Here is a 21,930-nt window from a genome sequence, read left to right as displayed (position 1 = left end):
GTGTATTTAGCCACTTTGGCTTTAAAGGAGAATTACTTTTTGTTTGATGAAGTTTTTTTTATCAGCAAATAGGCAGAACTGCTATGGGCACCACAATGGTGCCGATTGAAGCCAGCTTATGTTGGTCAGTTTGAAAACAAATGGGTGCAGAGTTCCCCATATTTACAACATATATTATGTTGGCGAAGGTTTATAGATGACATCATTATACTTTGGACTGGGGGATGGAAATTGTTTGAACAATTCAGATTATGGTTTCTTTTTCACGATTTATCAAAAACTTACAAATCGCAACACCTTGCTGAATTATGCTAGTTGTCATCCGCAGCTCTTGAGGGATAGCATCCCGTTTGGACAATTTTTACGTTTAAGACGTTTGTGCTCTACAACACAAGAGTACAAAGAAAAGTGCATCTCCAATGCCCTAAGATTTATACAGAAAGGTTACCCATTGAGGGTAGTAAATGGAGCCATGAAGAGGGTGCGCTGGAATAATAGGGATCTTCTTTTGAATACTGTACAGAGGGAGAGTTCACAGCGTTTAACTTGTGTGTTACCCTATTCCCCATCCATTTATGGAGTAGGGAAGAGCATAAAGAGACATTGGCATGTATTACAGTTGTATTTGGTATTTAAAGAGAAACCAATGATAGCACATCATAGGGGTATCAATATAAAAGATCAAGTGGTACGGTCCTTTTATAAGGGTGGGGGGGCATAACCTTTTCATTTGAGCAGGCAGGGCAGTATCCTTGCAAATCGTGTTCTGTTTGTGCACAATCGCATTCTAATATTAATTTACCCCTACAAAAATTGCGAGGGTATAAACCAAGGGTGAGAACGACATGCATGTCCAGTAAACTTGTGTATGTGGTTATGGTGCCCGTGTAAGTTACTATATATAGGGAAAACTATGAGAACTAAAAACACATCTAATTGAACACAAGAGTGCCTTAAAGTGTAAGAAGGTAGAAGCACCATTGGTACAGTATTGTTTGGCTATGGATCACCAGTTTGAGGACTTGTGTTGCACAGTTTTGGACACGCAGGGGTGGAGATTTAAATTTGCGGTTGTTGCAGAGTGAACAACGTTGGATCTTTAAGTTGAGAATGGTTCATCCTGAAGGATTTAAAGAAGTTTATTGGTCTGTATTTATGTAGTTGAAAACTGGTCATTCTGATTGGTTGGATTAGAGGTGGGCAGTCCCTTTAAAAATGTACTGCCGTTTTTGATTTGTTGAGCATTTGTCACCATTTTGAAGCTGTGATGTGGAGCTAGGTTTAGCCATGAAGGAGGGTATGTTCCATAGTGGTAGTGTGCTTAAAATTACAGTGAAGAAAAAAAGAAAGTAGAAAAAAAGTTATTGTTTGATGTGTTCTCTTTTGTAGATAATGTTTGTTCCCCTGAAGAAGGCATAAAGTAATGCCAAAACATTGGCAATGTCGGGTGTGTGAAGTGTGAGGTACCGCAGCAGGTTGGAAAATAAATATTCTCAAAAAGACATGTTGGCAAACTTAAAGTGAAAAGATAAGTAAGTTCAATAAAACTGTTATAAATAATAGAGTTAGGTTTGGGAAAAAGTAAATGACATGAACTCAGTGCTCACTTATAATGCTGGTTGTAGCCCATTGTAGGCAAGAGTCTGGAGATTTTGTTGAGAAGAGCACTTCTATTCTGATACTGATTCCCATATTTTTTTTTTAAGTATTTTGCAAGTATGTTTTTCCTCATGATTAGGTGGATGTGTGTTTTGTATAAATAGTAAACTTACATATTGGCCTCTACAGAGTCTCTCTCTCCCTCCTGCCTGAACTGCCCATTTGCGATAAAAACCTTTTCGGTTGGTAATGCGCCTGTGGTGGATTAACCAGCGTGTGATGCGAAAAATAACACGGGTGTGATAAATGTATTGTGTGTTGTGGAAATTACCTATGTGATGCGAGAGCAGGGGAATTAGCCTAACTCACACCCCCTGGTTTTTTTTTTTGTTTTAAATCGGAGGCACTATTTCTGCTATATTTATAGCATTTTGATGAATCCAGGTCTAGGTCTCATCTGCTTATAGCAGCTCAACTCCTACTGGTAAGTACTAGAATGGTGGGGGAACAGCACAATTTTTATATATTTTACTATGTTTTGATTTTGTATCGAAAGATTTATTGAGGCCAATATTCAAATACTTGGAAAACAGAAAACCTATTCAGCTAAAGTTAGCCATATAAGTTATGTGGGATATTCAGTGGGATAAACATCCCACTGAATATCCCTGATTAAAGTTATCCGGCTAACTGGATATTTTGAATATAGCTGGTTAAATGTCAAATTATCTGGCTACAGAATATAGCCAATTAAGTGCCGATCTGCAAGGTTTTCTTAAAAAAAGAAAAATATATCACAGGCCTATTGCCCTCCACACCTTGAGTTCCAAATGCTTGGCCCTGCCAGGCTGAGCTTGCAGCCTCCCTCCTAAATCCCCTCCACCTCCAGAAAAAAAAAAAAAAATGAAATAAGACGGTCTGGTGCCAGCCACCATCCCCCCACCGCCCCAACCCTCCCTGGGTCAAGCCAAACTCATAACAAATATTAGCTTCCAAGCCCCCCTCCCTCCCACAAAGTTCTTCAGCCCAGATCGTGTTAGCTTCTACAGTCGCTAGGGGAAATACGCTACCAGTGTAGGTCCCCCTAGCAATGCTGGAAGTGTATGCCTCTAATGTATTTCCCCTAACAGCAGAAGCACTGGGCCGGCCTTGCAGTAGGCTGCTGCCGTGATCCAGGCAGAAGAACTTTGTGATTGAAGGTACTGGAAGGGTGGGCCGGTGCCCTAGAGGCTAACATTTATTAAGAATTTAGCTTGAACTAAAAAGCAGTCAACAGAGGCTGGCACTGCCATTTGAAAAAAAAATTTTTTGGGAGATGTAGGGGATAGGCTGCAGGTTCAGCAGCTTGGCACTTAACCAGCTATATTCTTTTGATTATAGCTGATTAAAGCTAAAGTTATCCAGGAACACATTCCTCGATAATTAGACCTACCCTCAGGCACGTCTTCAGTTAGCCGGAGAAGTTATTCGGCTAACTGAACCCCGCCCCGGAACATCCCAGATACACCCCTTTCTTATTTGGCTAAATCTTAGCAGGATAACAACTTACCTGGCTACGTTTTAGCCAGATAAGAATGGGGAATATCCAAAACTTGCCATTTAGACAGATAATTTGTGAGATATCTATCTAAATAGCTTTAAATATTGACCTCATTATGTTTGTTTTAATTGATGTATTCTTACATTATTGATTTATGTTTGCTCACACATATTTGATGTATTATTTGTATGATGATTTTGCTATTTATTGCAACGTATTGAGGACTAGTTTTCTAAGTCTGTATCTTATCAGGGACTGTACTAGAAGCAGAGATGAATACAAATTTTCTCTTGTCTATCAGAAATTATGGTGATCAGAGGAGAACAAATTTGCTTCTGTTCATCCAAGATAGAAGCAGGAGGGAATGGAAAAGCCCTGCCCACCCAGGAAAAAACATGGCACTAAAAAGCAGAGTGTACACAAGCTTGCCCCTGCCCCCTCAGTAAGAAAAGAACAGCTGACTGAGTATATCGCTTCCGTTTACAGGTGTGAAGAAGTCTGGCAGTGCCTAGACGAGCATATGTTGTTTTTGTTTCATGTTTCCAGAATTAATAAGTCATTAATTCCCATTAGGGAGCTGCTAGTGACAGAGTGAGGAAGCAGCTGAGCATCATGTAATTGGAGAGAATTCTGCAATATGAGATATAAGGAAATGCAGTCAGACAAGACAGGCCAACTTTCTGTAGCTGCTTTAGCAAAGGATTTTCACTGCTGTTCTGAAGTGTTACACAGGGATAACACAGATTAGCTGTAATTGTGGGCAGGTAATTTTGGTGGGATAATTTCCAAAGCAAACAGACGTGTAAATTTACTCTGAAATTTAGTGCATTTTGCCTACTTTCTTAGCGGGCTGTTAGAACATATCTACAGTACCTGAACGTAATCCACTTGAAGTACCACAAAAGGTGGAATAGAAATAAAATTACCCCTTACTATTCCCCAGTGGAGATGCTAGAGACATTAACAGAATTCAAGAACACATGTGATAAGCACAGAGAATCCTTAATTATGAAGGAGTGAGAAGGAAGACAAAGATTGACTGGGCATAAAACAATATGGCAGGAATTAAATTGGACAGACTAGAATGGTCTTTAAGGTTCTTAGCTACCATGGTAGCCTGTATTTAAAGTGTGCGAAGAAAGTTAAAAAAAAAATGTATGACAATGCTTTTGAAAATCTGACAGTGTGCACACACATGAGATTGCCATTCCTCGCTAACCGTTCCCCTTCAGAACGTGCCCACTCAGCCCAGGTAAACCTACGGGCGTACAGGCCGCATGCAAGTAAGTTGACCTGCATATCGGGCAGATATTTTTATAATGGGCCATTTCTGTGGGCTAAGTTCTGTTGTATCCATGCACACATCTTTGAGAATTGCCCTACAAGAGGTTAATATTGCCAGCCCGACATACGAACAAAAGCGCACATGTAAGACCTGTACTCATATTCAGGAGGCACCTTCTGAGTGTTTCCGTTTATGTGCATGCTTTTTGAGTTAGAAAGTATGCATGCCAATTTTCACAGCAAATAGCAGGTGCAAGTATGTTTGGGTAGTTTTGCCAAGGTAATTTTCAAAGCAAATTTGCATGTGTAAGTTTGATTTGAAAATTGGTGTAATTTAGGAGTGAAGTGTCTGCAAATCAATTCAGGCAGTTACAAAATCTCCCTCTTAAAACTTTAAATATTTTTAAAGGTGGTGGCATGTGAACCAATTTATTTTTTTTTAAATCCCTTTCCAAACTGACTAATGTCACCTATGCTCCACAGGCCCTGAGTTCTGTCCTAGGTTTCTGTCAAATTCTTCCTCCATACTTTAAATGTACAAGACAAGTTAATGCGCAATGCAATGATGTGTAAGGCGAGGACAGAAACCAGACGTTATCCTATATAGTCAGATAAACTTGATAACAGAAGAGCACGCATAGCTTACCATCCAGGGTACAAAGGGCAAACAGACCCGATTTGCAGTTTCTAGCACCAGATCCTGTTAAGAGAAAACAGATATGAGTTCGGCCAGAGTAAAGAGGTAACAGATGAAAGGGTTGGCTGGTTCCAAGTCCTAGCAGTACACCAAAGAAAGGTAGATCCATTCTCAAAAACAAGAAATTGATATTATATATATTATATTATATATATATATTAGTCCAGAGCATGCAGCTTGAAATAAACATTTTTCACGTACATCTCCCATCAAAATGTCTTCCACAATCCCCCACCCCCTTAAACTATTGGGAATTTAGATTTTTTATTTTTTTTTTTAATATTCTGCTTTTTGCACTTTTTTCAGCAATACAAAGCGGATTACATTCAGGTAGTGTAGACATTTCCTTATCCCCAGAGGACTTACAATTGCAGCTTGTACCTGAGGCATTGGAGGGTAAAGTGACTTGCCCAAGGTCACAAGGAGCGACAGTCGGACTTGAACGCTGGTCTCCTGGTTCATAGCCCGCTGCTCTACCCACTAGGCTTCTTCTCCACTTTAATATTTAATGTTTCTCTCATGCTAAGGGCCTCACTACACTTTCTTGGCATTATCTAGCAGCTATCTCCGATTATTGATAAAGCACCACTAGCATACAATTTCATAGAGGCCAGGGGTTAAGTGTCAAATTAAGTCAGAAGAGCTCCACTGGCAGCAGTACACTTTGGGGCTGATATAATAAGCTGTGTGTTAAAATTGTGCACAGAAAAATTGATGTTGCACAAATTTGTGTTTTATTTGTATAAATTCCAGGTATGGGACTCCCTGCATCACAAACTCTGGGTTCAGCCCCATAGACCAACATTAGCCTGAGTAACCTTTCTTTAGCTCTGACAAGGAATTACATTTTGGGTGTTAAGAAACCATGAGTTAAGCCTCTGCATTGGAGAGTAATAGCTAATGCCTTCGTAAACAAGGGAATTAAATTGAGACGAGGTAATTCGTGTGCACCATTTTAAGAAGATTTGTGCGCAAAACTCCTTGTTGCATCAGGAACAAAATCTGCCAAGAAATAAAAAGAGTGCACATTCGTGACTAACACTGTGCATACAGCCGAGTGTACTTTGGGAAAGTTATTTTATGACGATGTGCCTCAGCTCATCTACCTTTAACTGAGCAGCGATCAGAATGCTGTTCCTTTCCCTGTCATCCAGTCCAGGTGCCAGACACATGGGATCAGGCCACACACCAGAGGCTGGCTGGGTGTATGTTTCTGAAGGAGTGAACTGGTAAAGAGCACAGAATCATGTCTGGATGATACATACAATACAAATCAAAGTAAAGATTACTATGATTAATTCCTGCTGCAACTGGTTTCCCTAATATAGACAAAAATATGAAACCAACAGCAATGAAGCATTTTATTCCTTGGAGACCTATTTATTACCAACATCAAAATTGATTCCACTCATTAGTACAGCCTGAGTTTGAACCACTCCATGCTCTATGATGTAGCTTCTTAGATCCCTCTGAGAGTTACAAGATTTATGGTTTGTCAAGCCTGCTGTGTATTTCTGGTTCCAGATTCCCTTTCACATCAGTATAGCATTTAGGATACATTTCTCAACCCCAGTGAGCAGGGGTTAAAGTTATAATAATTCTGAAATATGTAAACCTTAAAACTGCAAAGTGTAAGAATACTTCCAAAATAGTATTTCATCACTTGATGCCACAAGCTCTACTTCTCAATACTGTACTTGGTGCTGAGAAAGCTCCACTCTTGGCACCACATGGTTAACAGAAGAGCATTAGGCCTTATACTATAAATCTGTAAATTGCAGCTCCTAGTTCCAAATTTGAACCAGATACAGTATTTAAATGAAAAGACCTTTACCTTCCTATTCTTCAATTTGTCTCAATGCCTCTTGCTTACTTTTTCCCATCCTCTCAACATGGCTTCCTCCCTTTCCAACTGGCCTTTCTCCGATTCCTCCTGCATCTCTGGATCTTCCTTTGGATGCGTTCTTTGTATAAGCATCTACCTTAAATCTCTTCAGTCATGGCCTTGGTTCTCTTTACAAAAAGCCACTTCTTTTTTTCTTTTGTGTGTGTGTTTTGCCGGTCTAGATTTTAAGCTCCAAGGAATAGAGACTATCCATTTTTGGGAAAATATTCCAAAATACTTGTGGTCTGGCAAACCCTGCAATTCAATTTTACCTATGCTGCTTGCCAAAATAATCAAAGCAAAACTGTACAGGTTCTTTTGCTTTGATATTTTGCTCTGTCAAAATACTCACAAGCCTGCTTTTTGGATGGCTCCTTTTTTTAAAGCAAAACTACACATGTAGTGGCCTCCCCTGATCTACGCCCACCCTTTACCTGTGTAAGTGGGCTTTTGAAAATTGCTACAATATAGGCCATTGAATTGTCCAAAGGATATTCACGTGTAAGTGCACTTTATGCACGTAAATGGCTTTCTAAAATTGCTACAATAGTAGGTTACATTTACACGCAATCCTCCTTTTAAAATTGTACTTGTTGCGAGCGCAAGAGAGTGGTCACTTGCTCGAGAGAGTGTGCCCTTAGGCCACAGCATGACCCCCAGGGAAGAATTCCAGGGAAAGCGCCGTGGTTAGGCGAGACTCAGAGGACGGGTGAACAGGCTTGAAGACTTGAAACCCTCGGACCTCTGCCAAACCTGAACATACTAAGAGGAGACCCAGCAACAAAATGCTGGTCTCTGGGGTAGCCCTCCATCCACTCGAAAGCCCTTTCGGACCTGCTGCATGGAAACAGCAAGTGCATCAGGACAGACAGAGGTTGAGGATGATGATGACTCTGGAACAGAGCCAAGGCATGGCGAAGACAATTGGAGACTTGGACGAGACAAAAGGCAAATGGAGATAGATATGGATTCAGATTCAGGATTCAGACTCAGGTTCAGGGTTTAGATACAGGACTCTGATTCAGGATTCAGATGCAGTTTGAGCCCTGCCCCACAGCGTGCCCTTCACAGCCCAAGGGCTGGTCGTGGACCACGCCGAAGGTGAAGCAGGCTTGAGAGAAGATGAAGACTTGGAATTGGAACATGATAAAAACTCAGAAGAGACCTGCACTGATGCGTGCCCTACACAGCCCATGGGCTGGTCATGGACCACACAGGCATGAAGCAGACTCAGGCTTAACTCTTGGACATGGACGGATACTGGAACAAGGCACTCCGAAGACCGGACACAGGATTAAAGAATTCAGGAATTGGAACCAGAAGGAGACCCTAACATTAAAAGCAAGGGTCTTCCATAGACTTGATCAGCAGACTTGAAGGCAGGTCTTGTGCCATGAAGTGCCTTACACAGCCCGTGGGCTGATCGCGGACCACAACGGTGGCATACCTGGAAAGGTGGACGAGGAAAGGACCTTGAAGCAGGGCAAAGACTGGAACAACAGGATGAGGACTGAAACAGGATGCTGGAGCAAGCTGAAGACACTGGGACCGTCGAGAGACCAGGATAAGGAACAAGGAGGAGCTCCCACGAAGAACAAGGAACCTTGAAGAAGAAAGTTGGTACACAGAGGACTCCTGGATCAAAGAGCTAAAAAGAAGATCCCAGGAGCAAATGCTCCTTACGAAGGCCCAGATGAACTGGAAAGAAGCCCTTTTACAGGGCTACCGGGCTGAAGCAGGATGACACCATAAATAAGGGCCACAGGGCTTTTCCCGCGGCGGGCCCTTTAAGTCTGAGAGAGAGGCACACAAGCAGGAGCAGGAATGGCAGCAACAGTGGTGGCACCACATGCGGTGCAGAGCAACGTCGGTTGTGGCTCCCCAGCCACAAAAAAGGCTCCAACAGCAGCTCCCAGCCGCATAGGAAGACCGGGGCGTGGGCGGCACCCGGAGAGAGGTAGCGACGGCTCCTTGCCGCAAGGTAGGGTAGGAGTGGCCTTATGAAGGCGAGAAGCTGCTCACGGGCTTGTACTGTGGTGGCATCACAACAGTTCTGCATGCAATTTTGATCACATCTCAAAAATTATATAGCTGAATTAGAAAGGTTACAGAGAAGAGCAATCAAAAGAAGATTGAATGGCTCCCCTATGAGGAAAGGCCAAAGAGGTTAGGGCTCATCAGCTTTAAGAAGAGACGGCTGGGGGGGGGGGGGGGGGGGGGCAGAGATATGATAGAGGTTTATAAAGTCTCGACGGGAGTAGAATGGATAAATGTAAAGCGGTAATTACTCTTTCAAATAATACAAAAACTAGAGGACACTCCACGAAATTAGTAAGTAGTGCATTTAAAACCAAGTTGAGAAAGCTCTCATACACTCAGGGGCTGATTTTAAATTTTAAGCGCGCGGGGTACATTTGTGCACGCTACCTGGCACACACAAATGTACACCCGATTTTATAACGGCATGGAGCAAGGGGGTGCACACTTGTGCACCTTGCACGCGCCAAGCCCAAGGGGAGCCCCGATGGCTTTTCCCGTTCCCTCCAAGGCTGCTCCGAAATCAGAGCGGCCTTGGAGAGAACTTTTTTTTTTGCTCTCCCCCACCTTTCCCTATCTAACCCACCCCCCAGCCCTACCTAAATCCCCCCTACCTTATCTCGCTGAGTTGTTGTGCGCGCCAGCTCGCCATCCCCCGGCACAGGCCGCTGTGCCAGAGGATTCGGCCCCGCCCCCAAACTGCCGCCATGCCCACGGCCTGCCCATTTTTGAAAGCCCCGGGACATACTCGAGTCCCAGGGCTTGTGTGTGCCACCGAGCCTATGCAAAATAGGCTCGGCGTGCGCAGGGGTAGGTTTTTGGGGGTTACGTGCATATCTTACGCGTGTAACCCTTTGAAAATCTACCCCTCAATGCATAAACAAACTCTGGAATTTGTTGCCAGAAGATGTGGTGAAAGCTGTTAGCACAGCTGAGTTTAAAAAAGGGTTGAACAAGTTCCTGGAAGAAGAGTCCATAAACCATTAAGGTGGACTTGGATATTTACTGCTTATCCCAGCTTGGAATCTATCAACCTTTTGGGATCCTGGAATAGCCACTTTTGGAAACAGGATACTGGGCTTGATGGACCCTCTGTCTAACCCAGTATGGCAAATCTTACGTTCTTATGTAATAGGAGCAAAGTAAATCAGGACCTATATCTACTAGTTGTCAGCCATGTCAGCAAATTCCCGCCATCCACCATGATCAATGGTACCAAACCAGTGAACACTAAACGGAAACCTTTCTTCCGCCATTCATTCCACATATAAACAATCACAAACTGCTTTTGTGTTTACCATCAATAGTGTGTTTAAAATTTCACTAGGTTTAATCAATCAGTCATGGAGAACTTTGCCTGCTTGGAAATTTACACTTCCATTGTCTTCTGTGTTTCTATTTGAAGGCTTCGCTGAGCAGGTAAAGGTCTGCTCTGAGGCAGTGCAATAACAATAACTGATTTCACATCTCAGTGAACAAGGCCTTCAGGCTGCTGCAGCAGCAATAGAAACCCTGCCGAGATACTGAGGGCACGAAGGCAGAGAACTCTCTGAACTGGAGCACCGAGCTGTGCAATCAGCTAGCCTTTGGTGGACAGTGCTAATCAATCCATCTCTCAGCCAGGAATTATAATTACGATATGCCCCCCATGTTACAGTGATAATGAACATATTTAGTGTTTCATCTAACTGGAGGCACAGTGAAAGAAGCCACACTATAATTCAATCATCTTAACTAGTCTTCTACAGTATGATAGGTTTCAATGAAAACTGACACCTCCTTATAAATAAAGATAGGTTCCAGAAAAAAGTAAAATGTACGTAAAGCCAAAAATACACGCATACTTGCGACATTTATAAAATAGTACATACATTCATACATGATGTTTTTACATGCAGAATCCCTTTGAAAATTCACTCATTAGGATTAAAAGTCTTGAGTTTCTGGATTGAAATTCACCATCTATGATGCCAAACTGTATGATACTTTCAAAATTTAGATAAATACCCACAAGGAACCACACTTGTAGGCACTCCAATATGCTTTCACTAACACACTTCTAACCTAGCTCTCTAGCTCCATATTTTTTTTTAAACAATGCTTCAGTTCTTAAAGCTTTTAGTTTGTCAGAGCAAAGACACGCCTGTCTTCACAAAAAAATTAAAATATTTGTATCATAGGAAAAGAAATCCAGCTCCAATCTAAGTTGTCTTCTTATTTGTTCGCTTAAGATAGGAAGCCCCACTAGAATTTAAAATCCTTATAAATGATTAAGCTTTTTGTTTTCTGAACATTACTAAAATAAATTATATTAGCTGTACCAAAATTACAGATTAATTTGATTTGTGCTAATTTTTTGTTTGTTTTTTTAAAGCATACATATATAGCTTAAATATTCTTGCTAAGTGCTGAATAAATCACACAAGCAAATGTAGAATAATTTACTATGCTGACATTTTGTATTAACTCCTATTCTTTATTTTTATTTGTTATTCAATTTTCCAACAAGAACATACAAAGCAAAAGCTTTGAATAGAAACCAGTGTGAGATACTAAGTACTTATATGATAATTATGAAAAATTGAAATAGGTAATTATCTCCTTATTTCTCTGAAGAAATATTTTATAGGAGGAGGAGTATAGAGGCAATTAAATACAAGAAAACTGGAACCCAAGTGTAAACTACACCCCTCTACACCAAGGCTGGGTCAAAATTATTCTGGATCATTCTTAATCATCACTGATGTCAAACTAGAGTTTCTTAGCATCCAAAAAGAAACTTATTTGTGTCAGGAGACAAAAAAATACATAAGTAACAGAATTATATTTTACAAGACTACAGAGGAGTAGCCCTTCTACCCCTCCGTAACTTGTGCAGGACCAGGCTAGATGTCTAGTCCACTTAAAAACCTCTGTGGGTGGGACCTAACTGGGCAAGATAAGAGGCGGAGCTCAGCTGGGAACATGAGGCGCGCGCACGTGTTATAGAATCGGGTGTCGGTGCACGCAAGGGGGTGCACAATTGTACACCTTACTCGCCGAGCCCACACCAGGTCGTGCTGCCTTCCCCCATTCCCTACCTCCACCCCACTTTCCCTTCCACTACCTCCCCCGCCCTTTCCCCCTACCTTTATTGGGACTTTTTTTTTTGTTTTAAAAAACTTACTTCAGCCCTGGGGCTGAAGTAAGTTGCTCGCGCCGGTTGACTGCTGGCACGCGATCCTCAGCCCAGCAGCAAATAGCCGCTGTGCCGGGAGCCTCTGGCCACGCCCCCGCCCCCAGATCACCCAGCCCCCTAACCGCCCCTTTTTGCAAGCCCCGAGACTTACACGCGTCCCGGGGCTTTACATGCGTTGCCGGGCCTTTTGAAAATAGGCCCAGCATGCTTAACACCGGATTTATGCGCATAATCCTTTGAAAATCCAGCCCCCAGTCTCTATGAAAGGAAAGCAAAGTGTGTTATTGGTGTGATGTGCCTGCCAATAAAGCAGTGCTGATAGTGGTGTACAAAGCACTGAAGAGTTTAAAAGACTGTGGCTAGGGGAGTAGCATAGAAAAAAAACATTTCTTTAATACAGAGAGCTTTATCTTGGGGCCTGGAGAAAAAATTAGCTGAAGGTTTGCAAGTAAAGAGGTAAGCTCCACTTGCTTAGTGAGGGAAATAAGCTGAGTTATGTGCTAGACAAGCAGGCTTTTTTTTTCCTTTTACGTTTTCCTCAGAGAAAAAAAAAAAGGATCAGTTTGTGCAGACTTTTTAAAAATGGTACGGCTGCTGTAGAAATTGAAGCTGTATTTGAATAGAGCATGGCCCTTCAGCAGCAAACCAGTTGCTATGCTTTGTACTAGTGCTCAAGAAAGTCAGCCTCGTCTATGGGAAAGCACGACTAAATAAGAAATGCAAGTGGTGATTCAAATCCTTCTGGAAATCAGAGACAGCTGCAAGAATATTCCATGAAGTATTAAACTGCTTGGGCATGTGCCTAGAAAGAACAGGAAGCAAACTGGGTGCATATAACTGCCAGTCTGGCAGAAGTAAAGCTGGAAGCAGAGGAAGCATAGCAGCTGTATGAATCACATGCTGGGTCTTTACCTTCCAGAGGGACAAAAGTGCAAAGGAAGATAATAGCAGCAAAGTTGTGACAAGAAAACGTGGCATGGAACCAGTGAACACACTGCAGGAACAGATGGCAGAAGCTAAGCCTGAGTGGCGAGGACAGACACAGCAGACAAGAGAAGGAAAGCCAGGGAGACAAGAGAAGGAAAGCCAGGGAAATGAACTTGCAGTGACAGACTGGTGTGCAAGAGAGCTCATGGTGGAGCTTTACAATCTGGCCTGAAGGAGGCAGAACAGCGTGGCCAGTGTGAAGCAGCATGGACTAGCCTGAGGAAGGCAGCATGGTGGAGCCAGAAAGAAGCGCTTCAAGGTGCCCAAGAGAAATTCTGCAGAGAGGCCAGATGAAGGCACTGCAAAGGAGCCAGACAGAGGCACTCCAGAGAAGCCAGAAGAAGGTGCAACAGAGTGCCCATATGCAATCACTGCATTGCTTGGCTATCCCATACAGACATTTACACAGATCTAAATATAGCAGAATGATGAGCCATGACAAAAAGAGGGGCGGGGCAACAGTGAGCAGGCAGCGCCAATGAAATAGCTGTAGCTATTAGACTCTTGGCGCATTCCTAGAAATGTCCTTCTTTCCTGCACAGTTTTAGCCCAAGAAATGAAGTACTTGCATTATGAAAATTCAATTGCATTATTAAACTAATCTTATTCAAAAACCATAGAAACGAATATGTCCCTCTTTCTAAAAACTCTCCCAAGACGATTGTTTAAAAAATATTTGATTAATCTTGAGGCAGCTTGGCAGATCATTTAGGAAAGTTTAACATCTGAAAATTGAGATGTCTAATTTGGTTTTTCAAACTTTCCAATTTGTAGTGTATCAACATCTTATCTTGAACCACTGCAGCATTCAAAGATTTAATTTCGTTAACATCTTCTTCCAGCTTATTAATTTGCCCTTTTTGCTCCTGGACTGAAGACGCAAATCATTGAGACGCAAATCATTGAGGAAAATATATCTATTTCTGAAGTACATTTTGTAATTGAACCCTCCATCTTGATAATGATAACCCACTGAGTCCAGGGTAATCACTGTAGGTTTTCCCCAAATACACCAAGCGACTCACCAGGGCCCAAGGAAGAGGCCATCACCATTCTAGTTAACTGCCTCATCTCAGACTCCTCCAGGGCCCCATGCTCAGATACAAACTTCCAGGGACTGTCATGCATGTGTCTGCAAGAGAAGAATTCAAAGCAGATTCTCCCTCCACCATCCCCCGTAGCAATAACACCATTAGTTTGCACTGCTTCACCTGCTGTGGCCTGCGATTCTCTCTCATTCAACAGTAGTCTGTGATCCAAGTGGGTTCAATGAGGTATCCCTCCCTCCACAGAAGCAATGCTCCCTCGTTGCCAACTACAGCAGGGATTTCAGAGCCTTTCATTTGGTAAGTTAGGACAGTAAACTGGTCTATCCTTTGCTGCAAAAGGGAAAGAACTAAGGATTTAAAGTGATAGACTCATCTTCCCCTTCCTTTTAGGAGACATTGCTCAAGAAATACATACAAAAAAAACTAAGCAATAGGAGAGAATACCTTACTAACCCCTCATGCCACCATCTTCATGCCTTCTAGCCACTATTCTGTTCATATATAGCACTAATGCAAATGTAGTATGAGTGCACGCTAGCTGTGCTTGGCAACAATTGCTACTTCTTTCACAGTAATTGCTTATCATAATAGCAGCTTTGGGATCCAGTAAGGGAGGAAAGTGTCATTATATCCCTCTTACAGAAGACTGCAACCATTTTGGTTCCTAATCATTGGGAGGTTGGTCAGAAGAGATTTTTAGCATGTTTTTTAAATTTAAAATTTCCAGGGCAGAAAAAACAAATGAATGCAAATACCTGGGTCCAGAAACAAAATAGAGGCTGGTGGCACCTGATAGGCTAACAAGATTTATTAAAGAATAAACTTATATGCACTAGAATTTACTTCCAGTAGCCTCTACTACAAACTGAGATGGCTATCCCTCCTCTGGGTTTGAGAGGCATGGGTCCTTCAGAGTCAGAATCAAAAAGCCATCTTGAACTCTTATCACAGGATTTCTAAATCAAAGTCTGGCGCTTAACTAGACTTCTCCACACCCCATAAACTTTTCTGATTGCCCAACTGTCCCAGCTGCAACATCTGACCAAGGAGGAAGACATTTGCAAAGAGTTGCAGTTCCCTTGATTTATTGAGATAATCATTCTGGTGTTAGAGCACTCAGATCAGTCTATAATAGCATCAGTGCAGCCTAATTAGAAGTAATTAAGAAAATTACAGACCATTTAACCACCTCCTTCCCTGATCATTCACTCTGTTGATTATTCACTAGAATTGTGCTCATTTTTAATTTTTGTCTTTGTACTGCAGGTTATTGTCCACTCTCTCCTTACCCACACTTTTTATACATTTTAACTAATGAACTTTCATATGATTTTCTTAGGACAATTCACTATTTAATTTTATATCAATAGCTCTAATTAAGGTCTTCATAGTTCTAGGTTTTATGAGTATCTAAATGGGTAGGGAGAGAGCAACAAACAGGTATTTCCACGGATAAAAACACTGCTTTACCTGTGGAAGTGGACAGCTTATTGCCCACCTTCTACATAAGTAGACGTATGCGAGTATGTCAACAAATGGGGGTGGGGTGGGGAGGGAGTCTCAATCATTGTACAACAGCGACATTGAGGGGCCAATATTCAGAAGCCATTTAGATAGATAATGCAAAAAAGTTATCCATTTAAATGTCAAAGCAGCAATATTAGAAACCGTGTATGGCTAAATTTTAGTTACATGACTTATGTGGCTAGAATTTAGCAGCATAAAATCACGGGTAGTCCAAGGGCGGGCAGAAGGTGTTTCGTGATGGGCCAGAGTTAGCCACTTAAGCAGCTAACTCTGAATACCTTAGGGCTGTCCTAAAGTTAGCCGATATACTTACCTAGCTAACTTTAAGATAGTCTGGTATATTCAGTGGTGCAGCAGCGCCACTGAATATCCCAGTTAAGTCAGCCAGATAGCTATATCCGGCTAACTTAACTAGCCGCTCCGCAGTTGAATATCAGCTCCCTAGTGGTCAAATGTAGGGCTCAAGGTTGCAGGTTTCCAGCTGGAGACCTGGTGCTTGGCCCTTGGTCGAGGACAGTCACTAGAATGAGTGAGCTAATTGAATTGTGAGGGGGCTATAAAACAGGAATAAAATATCACAGGGCTTTGCAAATGAAGGTTAATCATACTTTAGTCCAAAAGAGGCCAGTTCCAACTGAACTGAAAGCCTAAAGGATCAATAGGAAACTGCTGGACAACCTTCCTCCCACTGCTGTTGAAAAGAAACTATACCATAATCTACTGTGTTTTAAAAAGTTAAGGAAGTAGTAAATGTGCCAAAATGAATTTGGCAGTGATGCATAAAAATAAATAATTTTCATCATCTTACATTGCATCAATTTATTAAAAGCATGTTGTGAACATTTTAAATGAATACACAATTTGATTATTAAAAAAATACAGAAGCTGTGAGTATCATGCAGGACAGTCATGGCTTGGATACCCATTCCAATATTACTGGTAACCTTGGTTTTATGGGTATCCCCTCCCAGCCATAGACTTAGTGGAATCAAAACATAAAGCCTGGATGTTAATCACAATAATTTCATGAAAAATATCACAGCAGGTTCAGCCTCTTTTCGACATGGAGGATTCAGTTGAACATCACTTAGCTCTCTTATGCTGATAATGAGGTAAACATAACCAGAAAAAAAAAAAAAAACGCCTTACCGCAATTTGTAACTCGCTTACACTTCAAATATGCACAAAGCCCTTCATGTCTACAAAGCATTAAGAAGCTGCAAATTACAGAAATCAATACTACAGCAAGGTTCAAACAAAGGGGAAAAAAAAATCCCACATTTACCAGGCCTCACAAGTCATTAGAGAGAAAAATACAGGCATATTTTTTAAATGAAGCATTTTCATTCCGCCTCTTCCCATCAAATAGACAAAGGGGCCCCAAGTGTGTTTTCTCTATAGAACTGACAGAATTTTCTCTTCCTTCCCACCTGCCATGTGCCAAGAATCATTAAAACGCTAAAGATCTGCAAGTTGGGTGGGAAAAGAGGCACGGCAAAGACATCAAAGTACAGATAAGGAAGATCACCCTTTGATCTTTAACCTGTCCCATCTCAGGATGATGAACCATGCATTTATGGCTCTTCTGGAACGGAACATTATTATTATTTTTTTTTTTTTACAGGAAGAATCAAAGAGAGTTATATTCTAAAGCTATTTACCAGGCCTGCCTGAAAATTGCCCACCATGTACATGTGGGCATCAATGACATGTCTATTTTTACTCACAGGTAAAGTAAGAACATAAGAACATAAGAAAATGCCATACTGGGTCAGACCAAGGGTCCATCAAGCCCAGCATCCTGTTTCCAACAGAGGGCAAACCAGGCCACAAGAACCTGGCAAGTATCCAAAAACTAAGTCTATTCCATGTTACCATTGCTAATGGCAGTGGCTATTTTCTAAGTCAACTTAATAGCAGGTAATGGACTTCTCCTCCAAGAACTTATCCAATCCTTTTTTAAACACAGCTATACTAACTGCACTAACCACATCCTCTGCTACATCCGGTGCTATTAGGTCAGGACAGGCAATGTGCATAGTTTGACACTTTCAAAACTATACACACACTTATTCCCTGGACAACAGTCCGCAAAATAAGCAGGTGCAAACCTTTGGGAGCACTTCTTTGGGCAATTTTCAAAGGAAAAGTACACGCATGCTTTTAAGAAGTGCAGCAAAAGCCCATGGACTTGGCACCTACCCACCTAGGAAGATTTTGAAAATTGACCCCCCATGCCGACAAGATAAGAAAGGATGAGTTTGGTTTGTTTGCTTTCAAAATACATGGCTGCAGTGTTTGTCCTATCACAGGTTTTAAGAAAATCCAGAGCATGCAAGTGGCAAGCACTGAGCAGGGCATGTCTTTCAGCAGGTTCAGTAAATACAGCGCTAACAACAAGAGAAAAAAAAAAAGTCTAATTTGGTATGTATGATTATAAAGGTCATCCTAATTCACTATTCAAGAGAAATGGAAGAGAATGACTCAAACAAACATTTTCAAAGTTCATTAAATGATAAAAGAACATAAGACATGCCATATTGGGGCAGACCAAGGGTCCATCAAGCCCAGCATCCTGTGTCCATCAGTGGCCAATCCAGGCTACAAGTACCTGGCAAGTACCCAACCATTAAACAGATCCCAAGCTACTATTCCTTACTGATTAATAGCAGTTTATGGACTTCTCCCCTAGGAACTTATTCAAACCCAGTTACACAAACTGCCGTAACCACATCCTCTGGCAATGAATTCCAGAGCTTAATTATGCACTGAGTGAAAAAGAATTTTCTCCGATTTGTTTTAAATGAGCTACTTGTTAACTTCATGGAGTGCCCCCTAACCCTTTTATTATCTGAGAGAGTAAATAACCAATTTACATTTATCTGTTCAAGTCCTTTCATGATTTTATAGACCTTTATCATAACCCCTCTCAGTTGTCTCTTCTCCAAGTTAAACAGCCCTAATCATTTTAGCCTTTCCTCATTGGGGAGCCCATTCCATTCCCTTCACAATTTTGGTCACCCTTCTTTGTACTTTCTCCATTGCAACTATATCTTTTTGAGATGCGGCGACCAGAACTGCACACAGTATTCAAGGTGCAGTCTCACCATGAAACGATAGAGGCATTCTGACATCCACCATTTTATTTGTCATTCCCTTCCTAATAATTCCTGTTTGCTTTTTTGAACGCCACACGAGCAGACAATTTCAATGTATTATCCATTATGACACCTAGCTCTCTTTCCTGGGTGGTAACTCCTAATATGGAGCCTAACATCATGTAACTATAGCAAGGGTTATTTTTCCCTATATGCATCACCTTGCACTTGTCCTCATTAAATTTCACCTGCCATTTGAATGCCCAAATCTTCCAATCTCACAAGGTCCTCTTGCAGTTTGTCACAATCCACTTGAGATTTACCTACTCTGCATAATTCTGTGTCATCCGCAAATTTGATCACCTCACTTGTCGAACCCCTTTCCAGATCATTTATAAATATATTAAAAAGCACCGGTCCAAGTACTGATCCCTAAGGCACTCCATAGTTTACCTTTTTCCACTGTGAAAACTGACCATTTAATTCTACTCTGTTTCCTGTCTTTTAACCAGTTTGTAATTCACAAAGGACAACACCTCCTATCCCATGAAATTTTAGCCTTCTTAGAAGCCTTTCATGAGGGACTTTGTCGAACACCTTCGGAAAATCCAAATACACATCATCTACTTGGTTCACCTTTCCATATGTTTATTCACCCTCTTCAAAAAAAAAAAATGTAGATTTGAGAAGCAAGACTTCCCTTGGGTAAATCCATGCTGGCTGTGTCCCATTAAATGATTTCTATCTAAATGTTCTGTGATTTTATTCTTTACAACAGTTTCCATGATTTTTCCCAGCACTGAAGTCAGGCTCACCAGTCTATAGTTTCCCAGATGGCCTTTGGAACCCTTTTTAAATAACAGGGTTATATTGGCCACCTTCCAGTCTTCAGGTACAATGGATGATTTTAATGAGGTTACAAATTAATTGTAATAGATCTCAAATTTCATTTCTATGTTTATAGAACCTTGGGGTGTATACCATCTGGTCAAGGTGATTTACTACTGTTCAATTTGTCAATCTGGCCTACTACATCTTCCAGGCTCACCATGATTTGGTTCAGTTCATCTGAATCGTCACCCTTGAAAACTGTCTCCAAAACAGGCACCTTCCCAACATCATCTTCAGTAAACACAGAAGCAAAGAATTTGTTTAGTCTTTTCATGATGGCCTTATCTTCCTCAAGTGCCACTTTAACCCGCGATCATCTAACAGTCCAACCGACTCCCTCGCAGGCTTTCTGCTTTGGATATATTTAAACAAGTTTTTATTATGAGTTTTTGCCTCTATGGCCAACTTCTTTTCAAATTCTCTCTTAGCCTGTCTTATCAATGTCTTACATTTAACTTGCCAATGCTTATGGTTTATCTTATTTTCTTCTGATGGCTCCTTCTTCCAATTTTTGAATGAAGATCTTTTGTCTAAAATAGCTTTCACCTCACTTTTTAACGATGCCAGCAATTGTTTGGACTTCCTTCTACCTTTCTTAATGTGTGGAATACATCTGGATTGCACGTCTAAAATTTTTTTTTTTTTTAACAATGTCCACGCCTGTTGCACATTCTTAACCTTTTTAGCTGCACCTTTCAATTGTTTTTGTTTTTGTTTTAACTATGTTTCTCATTTTATCCCCTTTGAAAGTTCAGTGCCAGAGCTGTGGATTCACTTACTGCCTCCCTTCCAGTCGTTAATTCAAATTTGATCACATTATGATCACTATTGCCAAGCAGTCCCCCCACCATTACCTCTCGCACCAAATTATTTGTTCCACTGAGAATTATATCTAGATTTGCTCCCTCTCGTCTGATCCAGAACCAATTGCTCCATAAAACTGTCATCTATTCCATCCAGGAACTTTATCTCTATAGCATTTCCTGATGTTACATTTACTCAGTCAATATTGGGGTAATTGAAATCTCCATTACTGTACTACCAATTTGATTAGCTTCCCTAATTTCTGTTACCATTTCACTGTCCGTCTCATCATTTTGGCCAGGTGGACATTACTACACACCTATCGCTATACTCTTCCAACACACAAGGGATTTCTACCCATAAAAATTCAATGGTACATTTAGTCTCTTGCAGGATCTTTATCCTGTTGGACTCTATGCCATCCTGGACATAAAGTGCCACTCTGCCACCAAGGTGCTCCTCTCTATCATTGTAATATAATTTGTATCCAGGTATAGCACTGTCCCATTGGTTATCGTCCTTCCACTATGTCTATGAGATGCCATTTAAGTCTATGTCTTCATACACTGCAATACACTCTAACTCTCCCATTTTACTTCTTAGACTTCTGGAATTAGCATATAGACATTTCAAAGTGTGTTTTTTGTTTGCATTAACATTCTGCTTTTGAGTTGACAGGGATAAACTATTCAAAAATAATCCTCTAAAATGGATATAAACAGAAGCCTTAAACCAGAAAGATTAACATTATCTGCTGTGTTAACGACATTTCTAGTCTAGTATGCATCTGGGGGAATATTTTGTTCCTCCTTATACAGCTGTGGAAGCATGGGTTCTTTGTAAAGGCAACGCCTATATATATACTTTGGTTAGTAAGTTACATGTAAACCGGCACGATGTGCAAACGGTTGTCAGTATATAAAACTGTTCAAATAAATAAATAAATAAATAAATAAAAATGGGTATCAAGTCATTGCTCAATCCAAACTGGATGTGCTTCTGATTTCTTATCCAGGGGTTGTCACCAACTCTGTTCCACTTGGTGAGACACTATGGGGCAGATTTTAAAAACTGTGCCCGCGCAAACAAAAGTACACCGGATTTTAATAGATACGCGCGTAGCCACGCATATCTTTTAAAATCCAGGGTTGGCGCGTTCAAGGCTGTGCAAAATTGGCAGCCTGCCCGCGCCGAGCTGCGCAGCCTACCTCATTTCCCTCCGAGGCTGCTCCGAAATCGGAGCGGCCTCAGAGGGAACTTTCCTTCTGCCTCCCCTCACCTTCCCTTCCTTTACCCACCCCCTGGCCCTAACTAATTCCCCCCCACCTTTATTCCAAAAGTTACGCCTGCCCGA

At 41.4% G+C, this 21,930-nt stretch overlaps 1 protein-coding gene across 2 annotated transcripts in view; it reads right to left on the bottom strand.

Annotated features, from left to right (window-relative positions):
* The window catches only part of ITFG2 (integrin alpha FG-GAP repeat containing 2), a 121,720-nt gene that overhangs the window by 15,317 nt on the left and 84,473 nt on the right, over window positions 1-21,930 (bottom strand). The window contains exon 8 of one of the 2 annotated variants that reach the window (XM_029599955.1): window positions 5,070-5,123. The exons of the other annotated variant lie outside the window; for it this stretch is intronic. Coding sequence (XP_029455815.1) covers window positions 5,070-5,123 — 54 coding nt within the window. The remainder of the gene's footprint in view (window positions 1-5,069; window positions 5,124-21,930) is intronic. 2 annotated transcript variants of the gene reach the window in all.

Source organism: Rhinatrema bivittatum, chromosome 4 (assembly GCF_901001135.1).
Source record: "Rhinatrema bivittatum chromosome 4, aRhiBiv1.1, whole genome shotgun sequence".
Taxonomy (NCBI): domain Eukaryota; kingdom Metazoa; phylum Chordata; class Amphibia; order Gymnophiona; family Rhinatrematidae; genus Rhinatrema; species Rhinatrema bivittatum.
The sequence above is the reverse complement of the archived record's forward strand: the minus strand, read 5'-3'. Positions and strand labels throughout refer to the sequence as shown.